Here is a 19,389-nt window from a genome sequence, read left to right as displayed (position 1 = left end):
TAGTATCATAATAATAGAGTGAATCATGTAAACCCGCAGATAGAGAGCCAAGAGAGGAAGGAGATTAACAGGCACGGACGTGAAGTATAGTAGTGCAGTATCTAAGAGCCATTTTTGGTGGCAGAGGTATAGTATGGTATGATATCATGCGAACCATGTGGCCATATGGTGATGCGATGCCGTCAACATTACCTACCTACCAACTCCGTGCAGCAGTAATAAGGTTTTCCATCGGCAGGAGGAGCGCTCGGGAAATGTATCAAAGGAAAATCGCTCAATGATACGATCAAAATTAACTGCTCGTCCAGGTGTTTGCTATTTACAAAGGCCAAAGTTACACGAGGAGGGAATCGAGGGGTTAAATAGACGCCGCGGAACAGGATGAAACTGTTTAAGAAGCTCCTACGGATACTGCATAAGTACGGGAAAATGGGGCTCCCTGTCGAACCCCAGCAGATGACAGGGTTCATAGACGTACAGTCTAATAGATCTACCAGGTGCCATGTATCACCATCCGGAGAAAATATGGGTGTTGATCCTATCTGTTAGATAGATAACATTCGAGAAGGTTGCAGACAGCTCCCTCAAGACCTAGCTACCTTTACCTAAGTAAATACTTTCCAAGATGGCTAAACATATGGCATAACTAAAAGCCCACCTTAAACAGCTCCTATAAAGACAAAGCAATAATTGATCAAGTGAGTGATATATAGTTGTGGATACATATGTGAAGATCGACGCATGTCGTCCATGAGCGAAACAAGTCGTCTTTCAATCCCAGCTGCACTATTCAGCTCAGTCAGGTTGGTATAGTATGCAAGTTGACAATCTCATTATCAGCCTTAATAATCTTCATGCTCTGCCTGCGCCCGTCGACGCCTTTCCTCCCTCTCTTTCTTGCGTTCCTCATCGAGCTTGGCGAGGTGCTGAGGGTCCGTGGCTTGAGCCTAAGCAATCACGACATGTGGTTAGCGGTCTTTGTTCTCAAGTAGAATGAAATAAAGTCGATATGGTTCTCGGGGAGATTGATTCCAGTGGGAACAAATAGGAAAATGAGTACAGGGTATAGGGTTGCAGCGCCAACTTACCAACTCCTTAGCATGTTGGCTGCGGACTTCTCGAGGCTGGGTCAGCGACTGCAGAGCGCTATTGTTGAAGTCGATCCTCTCCTTGAACGCATCGGCAGCCTCCTGGGCGCCCTCCTCGATTGCCTTTGCTTGATCACTGTGCAGGGCCGGAACGGTGACACTGCCCAGGAGGTCTTTGATACTTTTGATACGATCTGCGTAGCCGGCAGCGAACTCATCGGATTTCTAGATACGGAATGCGTAAGACAGTGCACCCACAGATGCGTGGAAGAGCTGAGAGTTGAACACACTTACCGCTTTGACAATTGCTTTGATGCCTTTCTCAGCATTGTCAACATAGTCCCGAAGCTCCAGCTTCTTCGCAGCCAACGAGTTGTCAGCGCCCTTCTCCTCCGAGAGCAGCGCCATCCGATTGACAATGGTAATTCCAGGCTGGATATGATTGTCGTGAACCGTGCAATACATTGTCGCGACATCCTTGTACAGGTCGAAATTGGCGGCTATATTCAATGCATATTGGTAGATGCGCTGGGAACCAGAGGTTAGCAGAAACGACCTATTGGGGAGGGGGGTCAAAGTACCATCAAAACATGGTCCTTGTACATTTTTACCCTGGTCTCGAGTTCCCCGTGCATTGTCGACATGGCGAGTAAATGGCTTCACCTGTGTCTGGACCGCGATCGACAGCATTCTCGCCACACCAGCGAAGAAGGCGATCAGTTTGTTCATGTTCACCTTCAGTTGGATCAAGAAGCGAATACAGTCCTGCAGAACACCGCGGACGACTTCCTGTAAAGCAGGTGATACCATGTCAGCATGCCCTCCGGCTGTGTGTAGGGTCCCATTAAACCTATTATTGATCGGCTAGGACGACTCACCAAAGTAATCCTCTGCTGTCCGAGCTCGTGGATTTCCCGTCGGAGAGTGGCCAGGTTGAACTGGAGCTCCAACGCCTTGTCATCCATTTGGCGAGCGGTTTCCTGGGTGGACAGCATCGTCTTCTGCGCCGTTTTCAAGGCCGCTCGTGCCGCTTCGATGGTGGCCGCGTTGATATCCATCCTCTCCGCATTCTGCTGTGTGTCGTCGTCATCGGGCGCGAACAGCGGCGTCGGGGTCGGTGAGCCGGCAGAAGCATTGGCCTGGGACCGGAGTTTCCTCGTCTTCTTGAGGAACTCCTGGACCTTTTTCTGCCACTCCTTAACGGTAGTCGAGTCTTTCTTCGGCAGTTCGGATCCCTTGGTCTTCTTGGCCTTGGAACCTTCTTTCTCCAACTCGCCCGCCACATCCAGCGCCTCTTTGAGGATCTTCAGCAGGGCCTTTCCACCCTTCGATGATCGTTCATCGGGATCTTTTCGGATCATGGAACGGGCTTGAGTCAACAGATTCGTCACCACCCCCAGCTTTAGCTTGGACTTGGAGCCCGCCTTGGACTTCTTGGAGTCCTTTTTATTATCATCATCATCGGCTGTATCAGCCACCAGATCCCAATCAACACCGTCTTTGCCTCGAACGATGGCGTCCAATCCTTCGAGTGCCCGCAGGATGAGGGGACAGTGTACCAGCGCCGGGTCTTCATCATCATCCTCTTCGGCGGCCTTCCGCTTCTTCCCTGTGGAACTACCCTTGGACTTCCCACCCTTTGAGTTGTCGTCCTTCGAGAAGACAGACATGGGGGAGATCTTGGCAGCCACTGCCTTCCCCAGAATCTTCACAAGTGAGCTTGCCGTTTCGGCGGCGATCATGATGAGCTGCTGCTTTAAAAGATCGTCGCTGGTGATTTCCGAAACAGATTAGCGTGTTAGACTTGTTCTTCTTCGAGGGGACTTTTTGCTTTTGGTTCAAGAACATACCCTGTGGGAAACTTGTCGAGAAGTTCCTTGTATCTTTTATCGTGTTCCTCCAACTTGGCTTCAATTTTCTTAACCTTCTCTTCATATTCCTTGTAGTATCGCTCCCGCTCCTCCTGTTCGATCTTCTTTGCCTCTTCCTCGTCCTTGACAGTGTTGAATCGGACCTCTGTCCTGCTCTGCTCATTTACACACGCCTCGTGAAGCTCCTTGACGTATTCCAGCCCAGTCTACAAACTCCTTGTGTATGAGCTTTGCATCAGCCTCGCATGCATTGGCGGCCTCCAGCAATGTCTCCATCTCGACCACAACGGAAGCACTGTCGAATTCAGGCTCCTTCACCTCGAAGAAAATTTCCTTCACCTGCACAGTATCAGGATATCGTCAACTGAGACATTTTCGAAAAGAAAAGAAAAACCGCGCTTGACGAATGTATCCTACATTATTTTTCACTGCCCCGCATCTTTCTCTTATGTCTGCCATTTTCTCCCTCGCCAGGCGAAATGCCGAGTCTCCCCGGTTGGTCACCTCGACCAAGGTTGGAGCGAGGTACTTGTATCTGACAAGGATGTCAGGCTCATCTTGAGAGAAGAAGGGTGAATTAGAAAACCGGGAAGAATCACCCTTTCAGATAGTTGAAGCCTTTGTCTGGCTTGCTGAGTTCCGTGGTCTGCGCGACGGACGTCGACGCAACGAGACAGCATGAGCCCAGGAGTTCCAGACAGACCGGTGCTGCGGCGAGCAAGGTACCCCAGTCATTGTTGACCCAAGCCTTGATCTTGACATCTGATAGATTTCGTTAGACTAGGGGCTGACAGGGAAGACGTCTTTGTTCCGCTCACCTAGTACGTATTCCTTGACACTGGGAGTATTCTGAGAAGCCTTGAAGAGTGCCTTCGCTGATGCCGGGTCCACCACGTCCACCATTGTTGTCTTTTGTGGCGATAAGAAGACGGTTGATTCTCAAATTGATTGCCTCTAGTAACGAGGGAATGGTAAAGGTGTTTTATAAGTGTCTGGATAGTAATTTGACCCCTCACGGAACAATGGGAAGAGGGGGCACTCCACCTGAGGACACAATAATCTCCGCGGTGCTTTCAGCTCGACCCGTCACAGCTGGGACAAAAGCAGTGTGGCTGGCTGAGCCTTGAGGTGCTCTCGCATTCGCGAGAGCTGTGAAGCGGGCCATCTCGGGCTGCGATCGATTACGTCTTATGGCGGGGCGGGGTTCAAGAGGGGTCGTAGCGGACACGAGGTGGCCAGACAGGAAAACTTCTGTGGATGAAAATTGTTCACACCGTGGTGGAAATAGTGAGACACCTTGGTGCTGGTCTACCTATTCGGGGCATCCGTCGGGAGGAAATTAAATCCGACCTCCTCCATCTTTCTCCCATCTGTGTCGACTTGACCTTCCACCATTCGCATCTTCATCATACGAGTCCATATTGCCTTGCGTATTCAGTTCCAGCAGACCCTGCAACACTAGTCTGGCCCACTGGCCATCTTCAGCTCCACTGGAGCGCCGCTCGATGGCCCGACCGGACGTGGAGAGAGCGCTAGGGTCGAGGCTACGCCACGCACATGGACTAGCCAGCACGAGTCTTCCTCTTCTTGTCTGCAGCTGTTTTCTATGACCGAACTTTAATTGAGCTACAAACGTTGATTGATTCAATTGCCTCGTGTTTGGATTCGATCAATGATTTTAACTTCCGTTGCTTGTTACGTGGACATGCCTCCACAGACAGCTCTGCAGTTGGATAATGATACTGCGCTGAAGGTTCCATCGTAAGTGGGAGCTGCAGAAGCTTTGCTAAACCTATCTTGACAAACTCTGGAGATGGAGTGACACGGGTCGTTCTTGAACTGAAGCCCTGTCTCGAAAACATGCGATTTTTAGCAGCTGTCGATCATGACAGCCAGGACTGTCCATTGCATGCTGAACAAGACCTGGTGGGTACCTTCGTGCCGTGTTACGCTCATGAACCTAAAAATCAGATTAAGCTCTCAAGGTTCCGTGACCTAGAGTCCTATCCTACGCGTCCGTGCTTCCTAGAGCCAGCTGAAAGAAGAATGGAGATGATCGAATTAAAGGCGAATACAGTTGTGCTAGTGGCGGACAGAGGCTGATTATGTATTTATTAAATACCGGGCCTACCAGAGTCAATGTAATCAGTCCCTCAGGGTCTTGTTGCATCTGCATTCACCATTCTTCCCCTCACAATGAGTCGATTCGCACTGAGCAGACAGTTGACCTCTCCGCGTCTGCAGCAGATCGCAGTCCGGCGATGTCCCCGTCGTCCCTGTCTGGCGGACCCTCATAGAGGAGGGCTTTCTGGCACACAACTTTTGCATTCTCCGTCAGTGGCATTATTCCGGCAACCACCACGATCATCTGAGGGACGCCTACAACCTCCCAAAGGATGGCTGAGAAGCAGCTCTCCCATCTGGAAGCGGACGTACGCAATCCAATCCGGAAGTGTCCAACCCATCAACAGTCTTCAAGATGTGACTTCGGTCCTCAATAAGGCGCAGTCGACCTCCAAGGAGGCTCGCGAGCTGCAGGCCGTTGTCAGTTCTAGCGTCGCTACGTACAACAATGCCGCTGTTATTATACCGAAGAAGGCGTATGAAAATCTCCAGACCCTCGCCACGGAGGTGGTGAGAGAAGCCCGAGGAGGTGCAAAACCCGATTTCGCGACCACAACGAAAAACACCGTCGCGGCATTCAAAGAAGCGTTGGATACGAAGGGGAAGTGGATCGATAGACTTGGTAAAATGCAGGAGCCGGTTCGTACCAATTCGCCTTCTTCTCCCGGCTGCTGTGGGGTGCCTGGCAAAAGGAAATCTAGATGACAGAGTACGGGTCAAGGTTAGCGGCCCTGAGACAGCAGTTGGAATCGGCGAAACGTTTTCTCGATGGCGAAAAAGCATCTCACGACCGTCGCCGGGCAGATGCGGAGAGACAGAGAAACGACGCCCAGAGGCGTCTGGATGAAACAAACAACAAGATCCAAGAGCTGGAGCAGAAACTCAGAGACCCATTTAGCGACTGGAAGTATAAGGAAGCCATGAAGTGGGCTGGGATTCCCCCCGAGATGGGTCGTAGATTCGGTGGCCCTGCTATGGCGCAGGCCCTCATCAACTCATGGGCACAGGAGATCAATGCCAATAGGGCACTGAAAAGTACCCTCGAGAGGGAGCGCAATAGCCATCAGAGTCGGTATGGCGACGCCAACGACCGCATCAACGACTGCAACGACCTCCTGAGGAAGGTGAACAATCTCTCTACCAGCTTATCCCAGGAGGCGACCATGGTGAATGGCGCCAGCACCTCGCTGCAGAGCACGACACGCGCCATGATAGGCTTGAAGGACTCCCTGTCCAAGATGCACCTCGTCCTGGCTGACATGGCGGCAATAGCCAAGGAAAACTTCCGTCCTTCCTATCGGAAACAGTACGCGCGTGCGATCCTGCGAATTCTGCAAATGACGCCGCACGTGCCAGCGTACAACCGCTGGCTGGAGCCGATCGTTCGAATCATGGAAGATCTCCCTGGCGAGGTGCTGGACAGAGGCAAAGCGGATCCAGATGACTATGGCAGCCCGGAACCAGGTCTGAGACCACTCCTGCAGGAGGTTATCGGCCTTGCCAAGAACAGAGCATCGAGGGAAATGAAGGAGTACATGTCAGTTGTTGATCTATAAAACAGCGATATGATTAAAAACATTACTCGCTATCTGCGGCAGGTCAGTCAGGGCAAACAGTTGAAACGCGAATCTTTTGTCGTAAACTAGGTATTGTAGAGATAGGACATATGATTATGTAGCTCAATCATGGAAAGACCTCGGAAAGATGTTAAAACTACTGATATTCAATTCAATCCATATGTACCCAGCTACTTTGATAATCATAATCAAAGTAACAATAGTGAATTGCCCATCCATTGTCTACATGACGTACATGTACATAATGGACATCAACTATATCTTTAGACCACCACAACACCGTGACATAGACAACACCTACGTATTTTGTCTTACCGCCACCCCGAAGAAAACAAAGAAAATAACCTGCTTCGGTTGATCCAGATCAATACCTATCTTCACTTCTTCCAATTGACTGATTCGATACGTCTCATAATAAATAGAATCACGCAAAACTCAGTTCAATTCAATCAATACATAAACATGGACGAAACGGCAAAATAGTCGACGCTCAGCCTACTGCATTCCGGCAATCAAATCTTTCATTAGAGCAATGGTGCTCTGCTTCTTTATCTATTTCTTAACCACTATCGAAATTTGGTATGATTCCGGACAATTTTCTTTTCGGAGTTATTTGAACCAGGTAGGTAGGGAGAACATCCAAAACGGTTTTTGGTAAATAGATACCCTACTAAAGTAATTACCAACATGATGAATATTGATCCATTAGGTACCTAGATTGTAGGTCGTGGCATAAGCTGCACATGCATGCATAGTTGCCTGAAGCGTAGAAGGGCGACTGAGCCCTAGCCCTAGGCCCTAAGCTAATATTAGATAGTCTGGCTGGCTGAACCCTACCTCCAAGATTATTGATTGTTGAATATAAGGGTAGACAGATATGGATATATAGAATCCTGATTGGATGAGCACCATCTGATTGATCAATCAATTATTTAGATATAGATCATGATTGAGAGGGCGTGTTAGGAGATACTAGTTGATGAGAGCTTTCCATGTTCAGTGCTTGTGCAGAATGCAGCCGCAGTTATATAAATATCACTAAGCTCCAGATAAATGGTGAATTTAATGACGGATCGGATAGTTGAACAGCACAGATTACAGTGAGATGGTAATAAAGAGTTAGTTTCTAAAATAGAGAGTTGGATTTTGTTCCAATCTAACAAATTTAGCATTTATGGGGATAGTTTCAGGTTGACTCACTCCCACGTTAAACCGCCAACATATGTAGAGGAGGTATTTGCCGTAAGACAGAAGCTGGCTGTGAGAATCATAAAATCAAGACACACACGGAGTCCTCATAGAGCAAAGTGTCAAGTTTCTAAGGACCAGATCATCAAACCAACTGATAAATTAGCATATGAAGACATCGGTGTTGGTCCCCTTTTCGATGATGGAACTACAGTACATCTGTGCTACGGGACCTGAGCTGATAGAATCGGCTACGTATGAGGGGTCGAGATTAGATAGAGATGGCCTTGTAAAAACACACGCCATGCTGCTGCAAGGAAGCGGTAGAAGCCATCATGGATGCAGTCTGAATGTATTTATTAAAAGCTACCGGGATTGTAGTGTAGCAATAGTGGATGGTAGAAGGTTGAGGAGGAGCAGAGTGGTAAATGTACGACACACAGTATTTATACAAGATCGATTCAAGAAACTCAAAGGAAGGGAGAGAGAGAGAAAGAGAGAGACAGAGGTGGGGGGGGAAGAGAGAGGGCCATAGTATGGATAGTGGCTACAAAAGGCGGCATTGAGAAAGAAAAGAAAAGTTGACGTTCGTAAAATAAGACTATGCCTAATCGTCCCAGAACCCTTTCCCTCCATACTGGTTCCCGTTCAAAACCCTTGCAGTATCTCCCGCTGTCACTCCGTTATATTTATGCGACGCACCCACTGCTTTCCCACACCAATTATCCAACAAACAAGTCTCCGTTCTGACCCCTTGCCCGACCTCTAAACTGGACATCCAAGTACTGATGCCCCTCAAGAGCTTTCTCCGTAGTATCCCGGAGCAGCCTGTCTACTCCCTGAGCAACCTTGTTCAGGAGCTCGATATCCTGCCAATTCTGCAGGTCCTTCTGCAGCTTTTCGACCTCCTGCTGAACAAGGACGATTTCGCGCGCAGGCGCGGGAAAGAGATTTTTATGGGAGAAGGAGGCGGAACTCTCTGAAAGATGTTGATATTATTATTACGAGCTTGCTTGCTAGTAAGAGGATTCTAACTGTTTACACGAATGTGGAATAACATAGACACGCGAGAGGCTAGGCCTAATTTGGTAGGAGGGCATATCTTCCACAATTTTCAAGGCCGTCAATGTGCGCGGTGACTTTCTGGATAAGATTGTCGAATTGAGACGCATCGTAGAGTGCCCAGCTTGTGACCTTCAGGAAACTGGTACCATTCTGTCGCTTGGTAGCCAGCTCTTTCATCTTGTTGTTGAGAGCCATGACCACAGGGTCCATGTCGGTCGTCGAGCATACGGAGAGGTCGCCGTAGGCCTTCGCGCCCAACTTGTACCTCTTGGGGATCTTCTCCGTGTTTGCAAAGAGGACAAGGATCTGGAACAATCTGTCCTTCGCCGTCTGTATCTCCGCTGGGGTTGCATTCGGGTTTCCAAGTTTAGGGTCGCGGTAGATATCGACGGCTTCTCCCCAGCGTGAGAGACGCTGAGCCTGAGCTGGTCTGTCTGGAAATCTCGTCCGAAGTGACGGCCCAGTTGGATGTACTCGAAGCAGTCAACGCAGGCAGCGAACACAGAAGCGATACCAACAGCGCCGGGTTTGCGGGCCTGTCTCATCAGTTAATACCTCTCCGTTCACCCTCGCCTGGTGCGGGAGCTCCCCGAACGTCGGAAGATCTACCTCGACCTGGTATGGATCTGGCTCCATCCTTTCTTGAGAAGCGTGTCGATCGTGATACTATTTATGTACTCCCTGAACCCAGCCTAGCGGATGGCGGAGGCACACTGATGGCTCAGTTTGTATTGATCAAGCAATTCCGGCAGACAGGCAGTTTTAATTAAAACAGCGTACTCATTTCGTACGAACTCTAGGGGCAAGGTGTTTAGCATTGGGATTTGAGTGTGAATAGCAGGCCTTCGGTAACCGGTCGATGCCTCGAAACCCTAAACGGAGCTCGGCCGGAGCGGGGCATCTCCGGGGTACTTCTCTTGCCTACTTCCTCTCTGAAACATGGCAGGAGCTTGCAGAAGGACTTTCTGTTGATATAAGGGAGAAATCATCCCACTCATCCGATCTGCAGGAACGGAGATGTGTGAAGCTTTTGCATCTTTTATTTGCTATGATGACTCTTCTTCTTCCCACGTCCACCAACATTATGTTGAAGAAATCTCAAAATCCCGAGATAAAGATTAATTTTAACGCCATATCTGGTTAAGTACAATGCCCATTCATTCCGCGCTTGCTCATAATGTAACAAAAATTCATAACCCAAAAACATGCAGATGCTCTCATAGCGTGCTCTTTATTCTCTTCTCGGACATGCTATATGAGCGTTCGTCACTCGTTAAACCGGTATCATTTTTCGGAGATATCTCTCCTGACCTTGGGTCAGCATTTTCCGTCCATTCCTCCTCGTCTCCAGGACCAGCACTTAGTAGTGTTGGCATCGCAGGTTCTTTCCTTCGGATCGGTTTGCATGGGACCTTCCCGACGTAATGATTTTGCTTCTTCTCCCGACTGGATATGGACAAGGAATGGAAAGGTGATCGGAGTATCGGGAACAGCTTCTTGATTGGCTGCTTGAGGTACGGAATACAAGCGCATACGATGCCAGTGCTGGCTTCGATGGAGCTCCACAGCAGCGCCATGAACGACCCCCACGTCGCGTCGCGGGTGGTCGTACTGTCCACCAAAGCCTCCATCCGGATGATGCTAGTCACGCAGACAAACAGCCCCAGCACGAAGAGGAGCATAATGCCGGCCTTTTTGAGGGTGTCCATCTGCAGTCGTCGGATGACGGGCAGGGGCATCAGACACACCCAAATGTCCAGAATCGTGTTAAACGGAGCCCAGCTCCAGCGGAACGCCATGTTGTTGACGCAGTGACCGGTCAGCGGGCGCTCCCAGTACTTCTCGATCGGTATGCATTGCATGATTGTGGCGACGACGAAGCCGAGAGTCCCGCCTGCTACAATGACAATTGATGCCAGGCAGACGATCCGAAATTTGGGCGTGGGAAAGAGCCTCATATAGAGGAACAGGAATGACAGCTTATTCAGACAGAGCACGAATTTATAGAACACTTGGAAGAGGTAGAAGTACTACCACTCGAGAATGAGCTAGCTGTCATCGTTGTCAGAAACAGGTTCATACTCACCAACAGAGCATGGACTATATTTCCTCCACTTCTGTTTATATCAGCGCGATGTCGCCCAAAGCCATAATGCACGGCTGAGAAATTGTATTAGCGATTCCCATGACCTTCAGCACGAGCTCTGACTATACTGACCTAAGCTGCCAACAGTGTGATTTACGATTTGGCAGACCTGTTTGAGAGACGCATCAGCCTGATTGCGAATTAAAAATAGCCCTCATTTCAACTCACTGCGGAAAACCCAACAAGCACATCTTCAATGCCAACCACTTTCCGCTTAACCGTCGAAGACATCCTGAAGAAGACAAGCGCACATGCAAATGCTGTCAGCGTGCTCGATGCTATCATAAACAGCGGTCCCCGGTTAGGGACCTTGTCTACCCCGGGCGTCGACTCCGCCATGGCTCTATGCTAACTGTTTCCACAGTATAACCTGTGGATGGAGTAGTGTCTTCTGTCAATACAGAATACTGATCGAGTCATGACAAGTTCGCCCTTGGCAGTATAAAATCCTGTCAGGCCGTTGCTATCGACATAGGACGTGAGTGGTCGGTGTTCATCAAACACAAAGCAAGATAACTATTGTCATATGGCTTCTATTCAAGGACATGAAACTGTCAAGCCTGAAGATCTAGGAGTCCTTGACCATTTTAGAGAACCCTGACAATCTCAAAAGCTCTTTTGCTGTCTCGTGCTCACTGCCCACGTTTCGGACGGCACGTTCCGCCCGCCGGGCCCTGACATGTATACTTTAGACAATTGACGACAACATTCTGGCAATGCAAGACCTTGAAAGGGGAACTCTGATTGTATATCCCTCGTATTTACACATCTATTATCAAGGTCGGTGGATTGTCCTGCCGCTCCATTGCTGATCTTATCACGAGATTGCAGTCCCCGGTATGAGGAATGCTGGGAGCGTTGAGCAGGCGGCTTTCTGGCTTAAGTCCACGGATGACTGTATAGGTACTTTTCCTTTCCCTTTGCTTGAAATGATCTAATATCTATCTCCACTAAATCCGCGACTGGCTGCTAATAATCGCGGTGAGAGACCTTGAGATAGGGAGAGTACAAGCTCTCGTATCCCCATATCCAGGATTGATGCTCTCTTAACTGAGAGAAACCCAAGATTGTTTACAGTACGGAGTTTACTACTCATCCCGGAATATGGAACTGCGGTCGCAGATCCCGGAATGCATGCACGGTACATTATGTGGCTCTCTTGGCTTTTAAGCTTCCCAAGGGGCTCGGCCAAGCATGCCGCCCGATATCCGAGGACTGATGGGGAGAAACAAGGGATGGGACAAGACTATGATAATCAATCCCTTGAATCAAACTTTCTCCTTCGTCACGACATTCTTGTCAATATCTGCTCGGCAACTTCGGCTGGGTGATAAACGCGTAAACGCGTTTGGTTTGATCATCGCTTTAGTTTAGCATTCCGACCAGGATTGCGAGTTGTGGTTCTCATGTCGATATAAATTTCGGAATTTGTGCATGTCTGCAGTATAAGAGCAACATAATAGGCTTCTGAAATAGTTAGAGAGACTTATTGCTGCGTGTCTTTAGGGCTGGTGGTAGGTTGGTTGGTGTTTCAGGCCCTTTTCTTTTCTTCTGTTGTCTACTTGACATGACACATAATTGGGCTCATGCCCTACTATTTCAGCAGTTGATGAGCATTAAAACCCTCCACTTTGCCCTGTCCCAGATATAGTAGTAACATTATCAGTCCTATCAAGACATATAAACACTGTCCAATCATTTTCAAATAGAAGAACAACAAGCTGCTTTTGTTTTCCATTCAATTCAATCGACTTATTCTATGCTATATCTATATACCCGTACAATACTGTATGTACAATAAATTAAAAGCTGCTGTTAACCCAATCCCACTCCCACCTATCATCACGGCATTTAATTCACGTATTGACATCGCTGAATACTGTACAGTAGGTACATACAGTACCTATGTTGCCGCCATACTGTGCAGGATATATAGATTAGTCCTCTTCAAAATTGTGGAATGTGGACCTGTTGGCTTGGGGGTGGGATGGGATGTTTGTATTTATTAAAACAAAGTGCCGAAAGGGAGGGGGATGGGATGATATGCATCTCTCTCTCTCTCTCTCTCTCTATGTACATACAGCCCAATAAAGACAGGAAGCACATACAATACTGTGCAAATTGGCTGTCTCAATTGAAGACATGGGAAATAGGTTAGGTCAAAGCTGCAAGTATATCGGACAATACAGTACATTCAGGTATATTATTCTAGTTCGTAGTTATATATATATGTACATCACCTGTTTTAATAATAAATTCATCAGTCAAGGACAAAGATAAGTTCAAAGCTGGTATCGAAAATCCGGATGCTCCTCCCCCAGACCCTGCATTTGCTCGAGCTCCTGCTTCGAGTACCTCCTCACCGTACCCGTCCCCGCCTCCGTCGCCTTACCCTGTCGCCGATCCCTTCGTCGATTCTCGAGCAACATCCCAATAAAAAGCGCTGTGACAGCTAACCCGCCCATGCTGCACATCGCCAACCCGACGCCAAACCCAACCGGATACCGCGGGGCCTGCGAGCTTATAAAGACATTCGACGAGACGAACGCGCCGCAGTTGCCGAAACTAATGAGCGTGCCCAAACCGACGGTCCGTTTCAGTCCCTTGCCCAGGTTGATGGCGAGCCAGACGACGATGTTGCACATCATCAAGTACGAGCCCGCGGCGACGAAGAACATCCCCATGTAGCGGACACGTGGTAGGGGGACCTGCGCGAGCTGGATGCTCCACCCGACGATGGCGCAGATGGTCCCGAATAGGATGAAGACGTATCGCTTGCTGGTGCGGTCGCTGAGGATGGCGCAGGTGAGGTTCACGACGAAGGCGACGGCGTAGATGGGGATGGTGTGGATCTGGGCTTGAGAGGAGGTCCAGCCGAGCTGGTTGAGGATTGTGGGCTGGAAAGCGACGATTGAGCTGGCCGTTTCTTCGCTGCCAATGTAGCCGACGACGCTGTTATGTTGATTGAGGGGTTAGCTTGATATGTTATGGGAATTTGGCTAGGAATTTAGAGGAACTCACGCCAACCAGATCTTCCAGTCCATAGCCATTTGAAGGACCCGTTTCAATTCGATCCTGTCATCGCGTGCATTGCCCCCGTCTTCCGCAAGCCTGTCAAGAAGCAGCTTCTTTTCCTTGGGATTCAAAAATGTACAGTCCTCAGGAAATGGGACAATCAGAAAGACACTGGCTACGCTGACGACTAATGTTATAAGCGCTTCGATGATGAATATCCTGAAAGCGTCGTCAGTAACTGTTCCAATGACAATGATGTTTTATCTCCTATACCATCGCCAGCCCTCATACCCTCCTACTCCGTGCATCCGCGAGAGAAGATTCGCAAAAAGCTGTTTTCTGTCAGTCTGTGCTTACTAGCTGGTTTCGAATAGATTCGGGCTCACCCCATTGAAAGCGCCTGCAGCCATCGACGCACTGAAAAAGACAGAATAGCGGCGCAGATACTCGTTCTTCTTATAATATGCGCCAATCAGATATGCACATCCTTTACACTTGTTAGAAAAGGTCTATATCCAACAGTCCGACGGCTAGACCCACCTGGGACGAAGCCAGCTTCGCAAATACCCATCAGCAATCGGCAGGTGACAAGCCCGGCAAAACTTTTGGTGACGCCCTGGCCCAACGTGCAGAGTCCTGAGAACGTCAACTAACAATCTGAGAGGATAACTTTACAGTGGTCTCCTACCCCATGCGAACATCATGATGCTCAGGACCTTGGGCCCGTATCTCTTAAACACGATGTTGGCCGGTAGCCCGAACACAACATAGCTGACTGTGAAGACCTGCACGGCCACATTGTAATCGTTCCCTGTCATTCCAAGAGACCTTTCCAGTCCTTCTATTTTTGCATTGCCCAGGTTGCCTCGATCCACGAAGGACACAAGGAATAGAAACCACAATGCGGGCATGACTCTTAGGTCGACCTTTGAGAGCAATTTCCGCTCCAGGGAAGGGTCTACCTTTGGTGGTGTGTAGGTGGGAGCATTATCAGTGAAGCCAGCTTCTACTAAATGTGACTCGGGATTCGAAAGTTTCTCCTGCTCAGTGGGCATGTTGTCCGTCCGACGACAGCGGACTGGGGTGAACGAGAAGTAGCGTCAGACGGGCATAAGCAAATTTGATGATCAGCTTCAAATAGATGTGGTATCAAACAAAAGAGCAGATATCAAAAAGATTCATAGAAAAAGAATCGTCATTCCACCGCTAGCTCCTGGGTGCATGGGATTAATATAATGCCCTAAATGGTCCTCAGGACCACAGAGCCAGATGCTGTACCACTTGCATCCCAGAAAGCTAGGTGGACGCCACATTTGACCTTTCAACTGCCTAGAGCACATCCTACGTATATAGACTCATCCCTTGCAAGTAATCCACTGTCCTTGGAGCATGAAGCTCTGTTGTGGTGGCTCCCTTCAAAGGGATGTGGCTGCCATACGGTCTGGACCCAGACCAGGTGATCGGCCGCGGACTTTTTATTCTTCCGTCTTGCATCACTATCACTGCCTGATTAGGCTACACTCTATTGCATCCCATCCCTCACCTCACTTTCACCTCCGTCATCTTCAATCCTCAATCTGTCAGACATCAGATACCTCTGGATCATCCCTTGGTCCAGGTGCAGAGTTCAAAGATGCAGAGCGCCAGCATCTGATAGACTCAATTCCCTGCTCGCAGGTCCTGGAGAAAACTACACTCCCCCCCCCCCCAGTCAGTGGGCCGCTCTTTGGCTCAGCGATCTCGGGAAACTGAAAGATCTTGTCAAATATCTTGAGAGAACCCCCTCCCTCCGCCACATGTTTGACAATCCCCTCACGATTGGTGAACATGTTCTTCAGCCTTGTATATACTACCATCAGGTTTGGTGCTTGAACTAACCATATATGTTAAGAAACAAGTGGCCTCGAGACTCAGGTGCACAGTCGGGAGCGAGTACTCCAAGACCAGAGTCTTTACCCTCCTTCTCCCCAGTCAGATCGCCCTCAACAATACAGCACCAACGCGTGAGATCCCTGCAAGGTGATTCAACCTTTGAACCCCTTCGATCTAGCCCACAAGACAAGACCAACGGGTGATTTCAGTACAGGAAGCAGATGCTCAGCAACAAAGTACGACTACAGAGCTGTTACTCCCAGTGAGTACTACTGGTTCAGAGAAATCTACTGTATCAGGAACCAGCTCAGGAGGCTCAGAATCAGCGAAACAATTGGTAATCCTCAGATTGCTCAAAATACCGACTTTAATTTACCAATACAGAATATCCAGTGCCTTTCCCGAGATGCAAAGCGCTGTGTCCTCACACACGCAGGCTACCGTGTCGGTGTGGCCCACATATATCCCTATTGCATGAATACTATTCCAGAGACTGGTTCATTCTGGGTTAACCTGCGCACATTCTGGCCTGATGAGATCATCAATAAATGGCAGAAGGCGGTTTTCACGAAGAAGAAGACAGAAGTATGCGAAAACTTAATCATACTATCTCCGAGTGCACATGCCTACTGGACCAAAGCTCTCTTCGCACTGAAACCTTTGGACGTTGCTGCTGATGGGAAGAGCATGGATGTTCAGCTGTTCTGGTTGCAGCCATATAAGCGGCTGCGATTCATCCCACTCGTAACCCGCCCAGAGCTACCTGATGACCTCGAGGGATCAGTGGATAACGTGAAGCTCCTTAACCATCTAACGGACCAAAGGTTGTGTTCTGGTAACGTAATTACTTTACGCACCAACGATCCTGAGAAGAAGCCGCTCCCCAGAAAGGAGCTTCTTGAAATGCAATGGCTACTCCATCGACTGACAGCCCTCCGCGGGGGAGCTGAGGTCATATCCACCTATTACGATTCCGATGATGATAATAACCTTGACTATGTCAATGTGTTGGATAAGATAGAGGAATTGGACCAGGTAGAGGAGTCTACTGAGATGGAGGAAGAGGCGTATCTGAATGTACGCCTTGTATTGAATATAAATCCATCTTTAGAGCAGTGACTAATATGACTATACAGCAAGGAATGGGGCCCAAGGCTGTTGAGAGGGAGATGGTGAGGCATGCTTCATCTACGGATGACATATCTATCTTATATTTTCTTCCTTGATCTTTTTTAAAGATCATCCTGAAAAATGTTACTTTGTTATTTCTCAATCTCTAGAATTCTAGATTGAGCCCATGCAACATATATTTTACTCTCATGTTATTTAGATCTTCATACATTTCTGTGAAGAAAGAAAGGTCTTGGCATTCAGTCCAAACTACACTGTACTAACAGAGGCATCTAAAGACATGACCTTTTGTTCAATATCTATTTCTTCTCTGCAACTGACCTGCCGGTCAAGTGCCTCTCAGACACCAACACACCCCGGTATCGCATCCTTCCCTCCTCTAGAACCTTGAATGCGGACTCAATGCCGTCCTTGTTCAGCGGCCACGTCATGATGATCGGCCGCATGCCGTGTAGTGAGACAAAGTCGAGCATCCTGCGAATGGAACCGCGGGAGGCAACTGCGGATCCCTGGATCCTGATGCCGTTGGCGACAAGCGGCTGGATTGGAACCACAGAAGGCTCAAAGCTCACAGTAAGAGGGTAAATAGAGCCTCCGCAGGCCACGAGGGGGATAAGCCTGGTAGATGTGAGCCTGGATCGTCTTGTCTATGTGGGAGGGGGACAGCTACTGACTTTGAGAAGTCGGGATGCTGGTTTCCGCACCAGAACAGGTGGTTAACCTGTTTGATAGGATTTTCTGGAGCACCATCTTTGGTGACGTGGAACTCATGGGCGCCTAGTCCCATTGCCTCCTCCCTCTTTGTCGGGTTGCTCGACAGCACCACCACATTGCATCCCAGTCGGGATGCGAATTGTATCGCCATGTGTCCCAGGCCCCCGATCCCCGAAATTGCGACTCGATCACCGGCCTTGAGGTCGTACGACGTCATGGCACCCCAAACGGTCGCACCACCGCACATCAGCGGAGCAGCATATTGGGCCTCCAAGAGGTCGGGCAGCTTGATGAGCATGCTCTCGTTCCACACGGCGTGGCTGGCAAAGGAACCAATTTCGAAGTCATGAGTGCCGTATTGTTCACGCTGGTCGCAGTACTGATCTCTGTCTGCCGGACTGTCAGCAATGGCGCTCTTTTCTCTGATTGTACATACACCTTGGTGCAACATACCACTGATGCAGTAGTTACAGTGCCCGCAGACCTTCTGGATCCATCCAAACCCCACGCGGTCGCCCTTCTTGACCGACGTGACGGCGTCTCCGGTATCGCGGACAACGCCAGCGCCCTCGTGTCCGAGAGCAATACCCTTGGTCTTGAAGAGTCGATCAGTCCCGCAAAGCCCAGCGTGTGTTATTTCGACAAAGACATCGAAAGGCCCAAGCGTGCGCCGGGTCGTATCCGCGAAGATTCCTCCGGACTCTGTGCCTCGGAAAACGTTAAATTCGACCGTCTTTGACATTTTCAGTGAGGGATATGCGAACTGAGATGGGAGGGTAGAACGATCAGTTGCAACACAGACTGCAAGGGGCTACCAGCTCGACGCTCATTGACGGGGTGCGCGGAACTGGACATATATAAACCGGGGAGATTCAATGAGATCATTGTCACGCCGCAAATCAACCGTTGAGAAGCTTTGGGCACGGTCCATGGTAGAAGGCCAGGTCGTGTAGGAATTGCGGATCCAGAAGATCCATCAGCAGCAGGCGGACGCGTGACGAGGAAGTGTTTTCCGACTGAAGATGGTCCCCCGGGCGTTGCCACCAGGGCGAAAGTGGGCGCTCAATTCTTCACTCTCCCATCTATCATCACAGGTAGGTTATCAGACCTGACCTAATGGTCTAACAGTTGACCGTCCACCCACTTGTCCTATGGTCATTGGCGATGGCATACGCAGTAGCGGTTTGACTCAAAAACATCCTCCGACGTCTCCTCTACTTGTTGGTCCACAGGAGACCATTCGACAACCAATATCCTCATTAATAAGCACCTTTCAACGCAACGAGATAAGCCTGACTGCTCCGTATTGAGGTACTTGCGGTACCGAGCTATGCCCGTGCGTGGTCCGTAGCCATCAAGCCGGGAATCTCGGCAGGAGGGTACGCAGTAATCGTCAAAATGCTGTATCCGTATTTAACTCTGAGCCGAGGCATGTAGTACAGGGACAACCGAGATGATTATTTAGCTGTCGGCTCAGTCGGGGCGGTGAGGTTGGGATGAGATGTCCGTCAGGATGTATGAACCATAAACGGTGACGGCCGGATGACGCTGCTTGTGGGTCGACGCGCTCCAGACCTTCGGATTGCCGACTGTTTACA

At 49.3% G+C, this 19,389-nt stretch overlaps 6 protein-coding genes across 6 annotated transcripts; 2 read left to right on the top strand and 4 right to left on the bottom strand.

The window, feature by feature from the left end:
- Nucleotides 1–842: 842 nt before the first annotated feature.
- VTN00DRAFT_3268 (uncharacterized protein) lies at nt 843–3,862 on the bottom strand (the record flags this gene model as incomplete). Its single annotated transcript, XM_069429566.1, has 11 exons — nt 843–947; nt 1,089–1,313; nt 1,383–1,616; nt 1,670–1,684; nt 1,752–1,877; nt 1,967–2,858; nt 2,939–3,109; nt 3,174–3,298; nt 3,377–3,494; nt 3,559–3,721; nt 3,778–3,862. The coding sequence occupies 11 exons, from the start codon at nt 3,860–3,862 to the stop codon at nt 843–845; spliced, it is 2,259 nt and encodes a 752-aa protein (XP_069283006.1).
- Nucleotides 3,863–5,155: 1,293 nt separating this feature from the next.
- On the top strand, nt 5,156–8,831 carry VTN00DRAFT_3267 (uncharacterized protein; the record flags this gene model as incomplete). Its single annotated transcript, XM_069429565.1, has 3 exons — nt 5,156–5,722; nt 5,785–6,620; nt 8,663–8,831. The coding sequence occupies 3 exons, from the start codon at nt 5,156–5,158 to the stop codon at nt 8,829–8,831; spliced, it is 1,572 nt and encodes a 523-aa protein (XP_069283005.1).
- Nucleotides 8,832–8,928: 97 nt separating this feature from the next.
- On the bottom strand, nt 8,929–11,398 carry VTN00DRAFT_3266 (uncharacterized protein; the record flags this gene model as incomplete). The annotated part of the gene is made up of 6 exons (XM_069429564.1): nt 8,929–9,343; nt 9,415–9,449; nt 10,449–10,943; nt 11,000–11,073; nt 11,132–11,168; nt 11,228–11,398. The coding sequence occupies 6 exons, from the start codon at nt 11,396–11,398 to the stop codon at nt 8,929–8,931; spliced, it is 1,227 nt and encodes a 408-aa protein (XP_069283004.1).
- A 1,943-nt stretch (nt 11,399–13,341) lies between these two features.
- On the bottom strand, nt 13,342–15,129 carry VTN00DRAFT_3265 (uncharacterized protein; the record flags this gene model as incomplete). Its single annotated transcript, XM_069429563.1, has 6 exons — nt 13,342–14,011; nt 14,081–14,293; nt 14,348–14,406; nt 14,461–14,561; nt 14,615–14,710; nt 14,763–15,129. The coding sequence occupies 6 exons, from the start codon at nt 15,127–15,129 to the stop codon at nt 13,342–13,344; spliced, it is 1,506 nt and encodes a 501-aa protein (XP_069283003.1).
- Nucleotides 15,130–16,420: 1,291 nt separating this feature from the next.
- On the top strand, nt 16,421–17,172 carry VTN00DRAFT_3264 (uncharacterized protein; the record flags this gene model as incomplete). The annotated part of the gene is made up of 2 exons (XM_069429562.1): nt 16,421–17,023; nt 17,083–17,172. The coding sequence occupies 2 exons, from the start codon at nt 16,421–16,423 to the stop codon at nt 17,170–17,172; spliced, it is 693 nt and encodes a 230-aa protein (XP_069283002.1).
- Nucleotides 17,173–17,376: 204 nt separating this feature from the next.
- VTN00DRAFT_3263 (uncharacterized protein) lies at nt 17,377–18,533 on the bottom strand (the record flags this gene model as incomplete). Its single annotated transcript, XM_069429561.1, has 3 exons — nt 17,377–17,695; nt 17,752–18,181; nt 18,245–18,533. The coding sequence occupies 3 exons, from the start codon at nt 18,531–18,533 to the stop codon at nt 17,377–17,379; spliced, it is 1,038 nt and encodes a 345-aa protein (XP_069283001.1).
- Nucleotides 18,534–19,389: the final 856 nt, after the last annotated feature.

This window comes from Thermoascus crustaceus, assembly GCF_041956765.1.
Source record: "Thermoascus crustaceus strain CBS 181.67 unplaced genomic scaffold VTN00scaffold_13, whole genome shotgun sequence".
Classification (NCBI taxonomy): Eukaryota; Fungi; Ascomycota; class Eurotiomycetes; order Eurotiales; family Thermoascaceae; genus Thermoascus; species Thermoascus crustaceus.
This window is presented reverse-complemented; position numbering and strand designations above follow the sequence as displayed.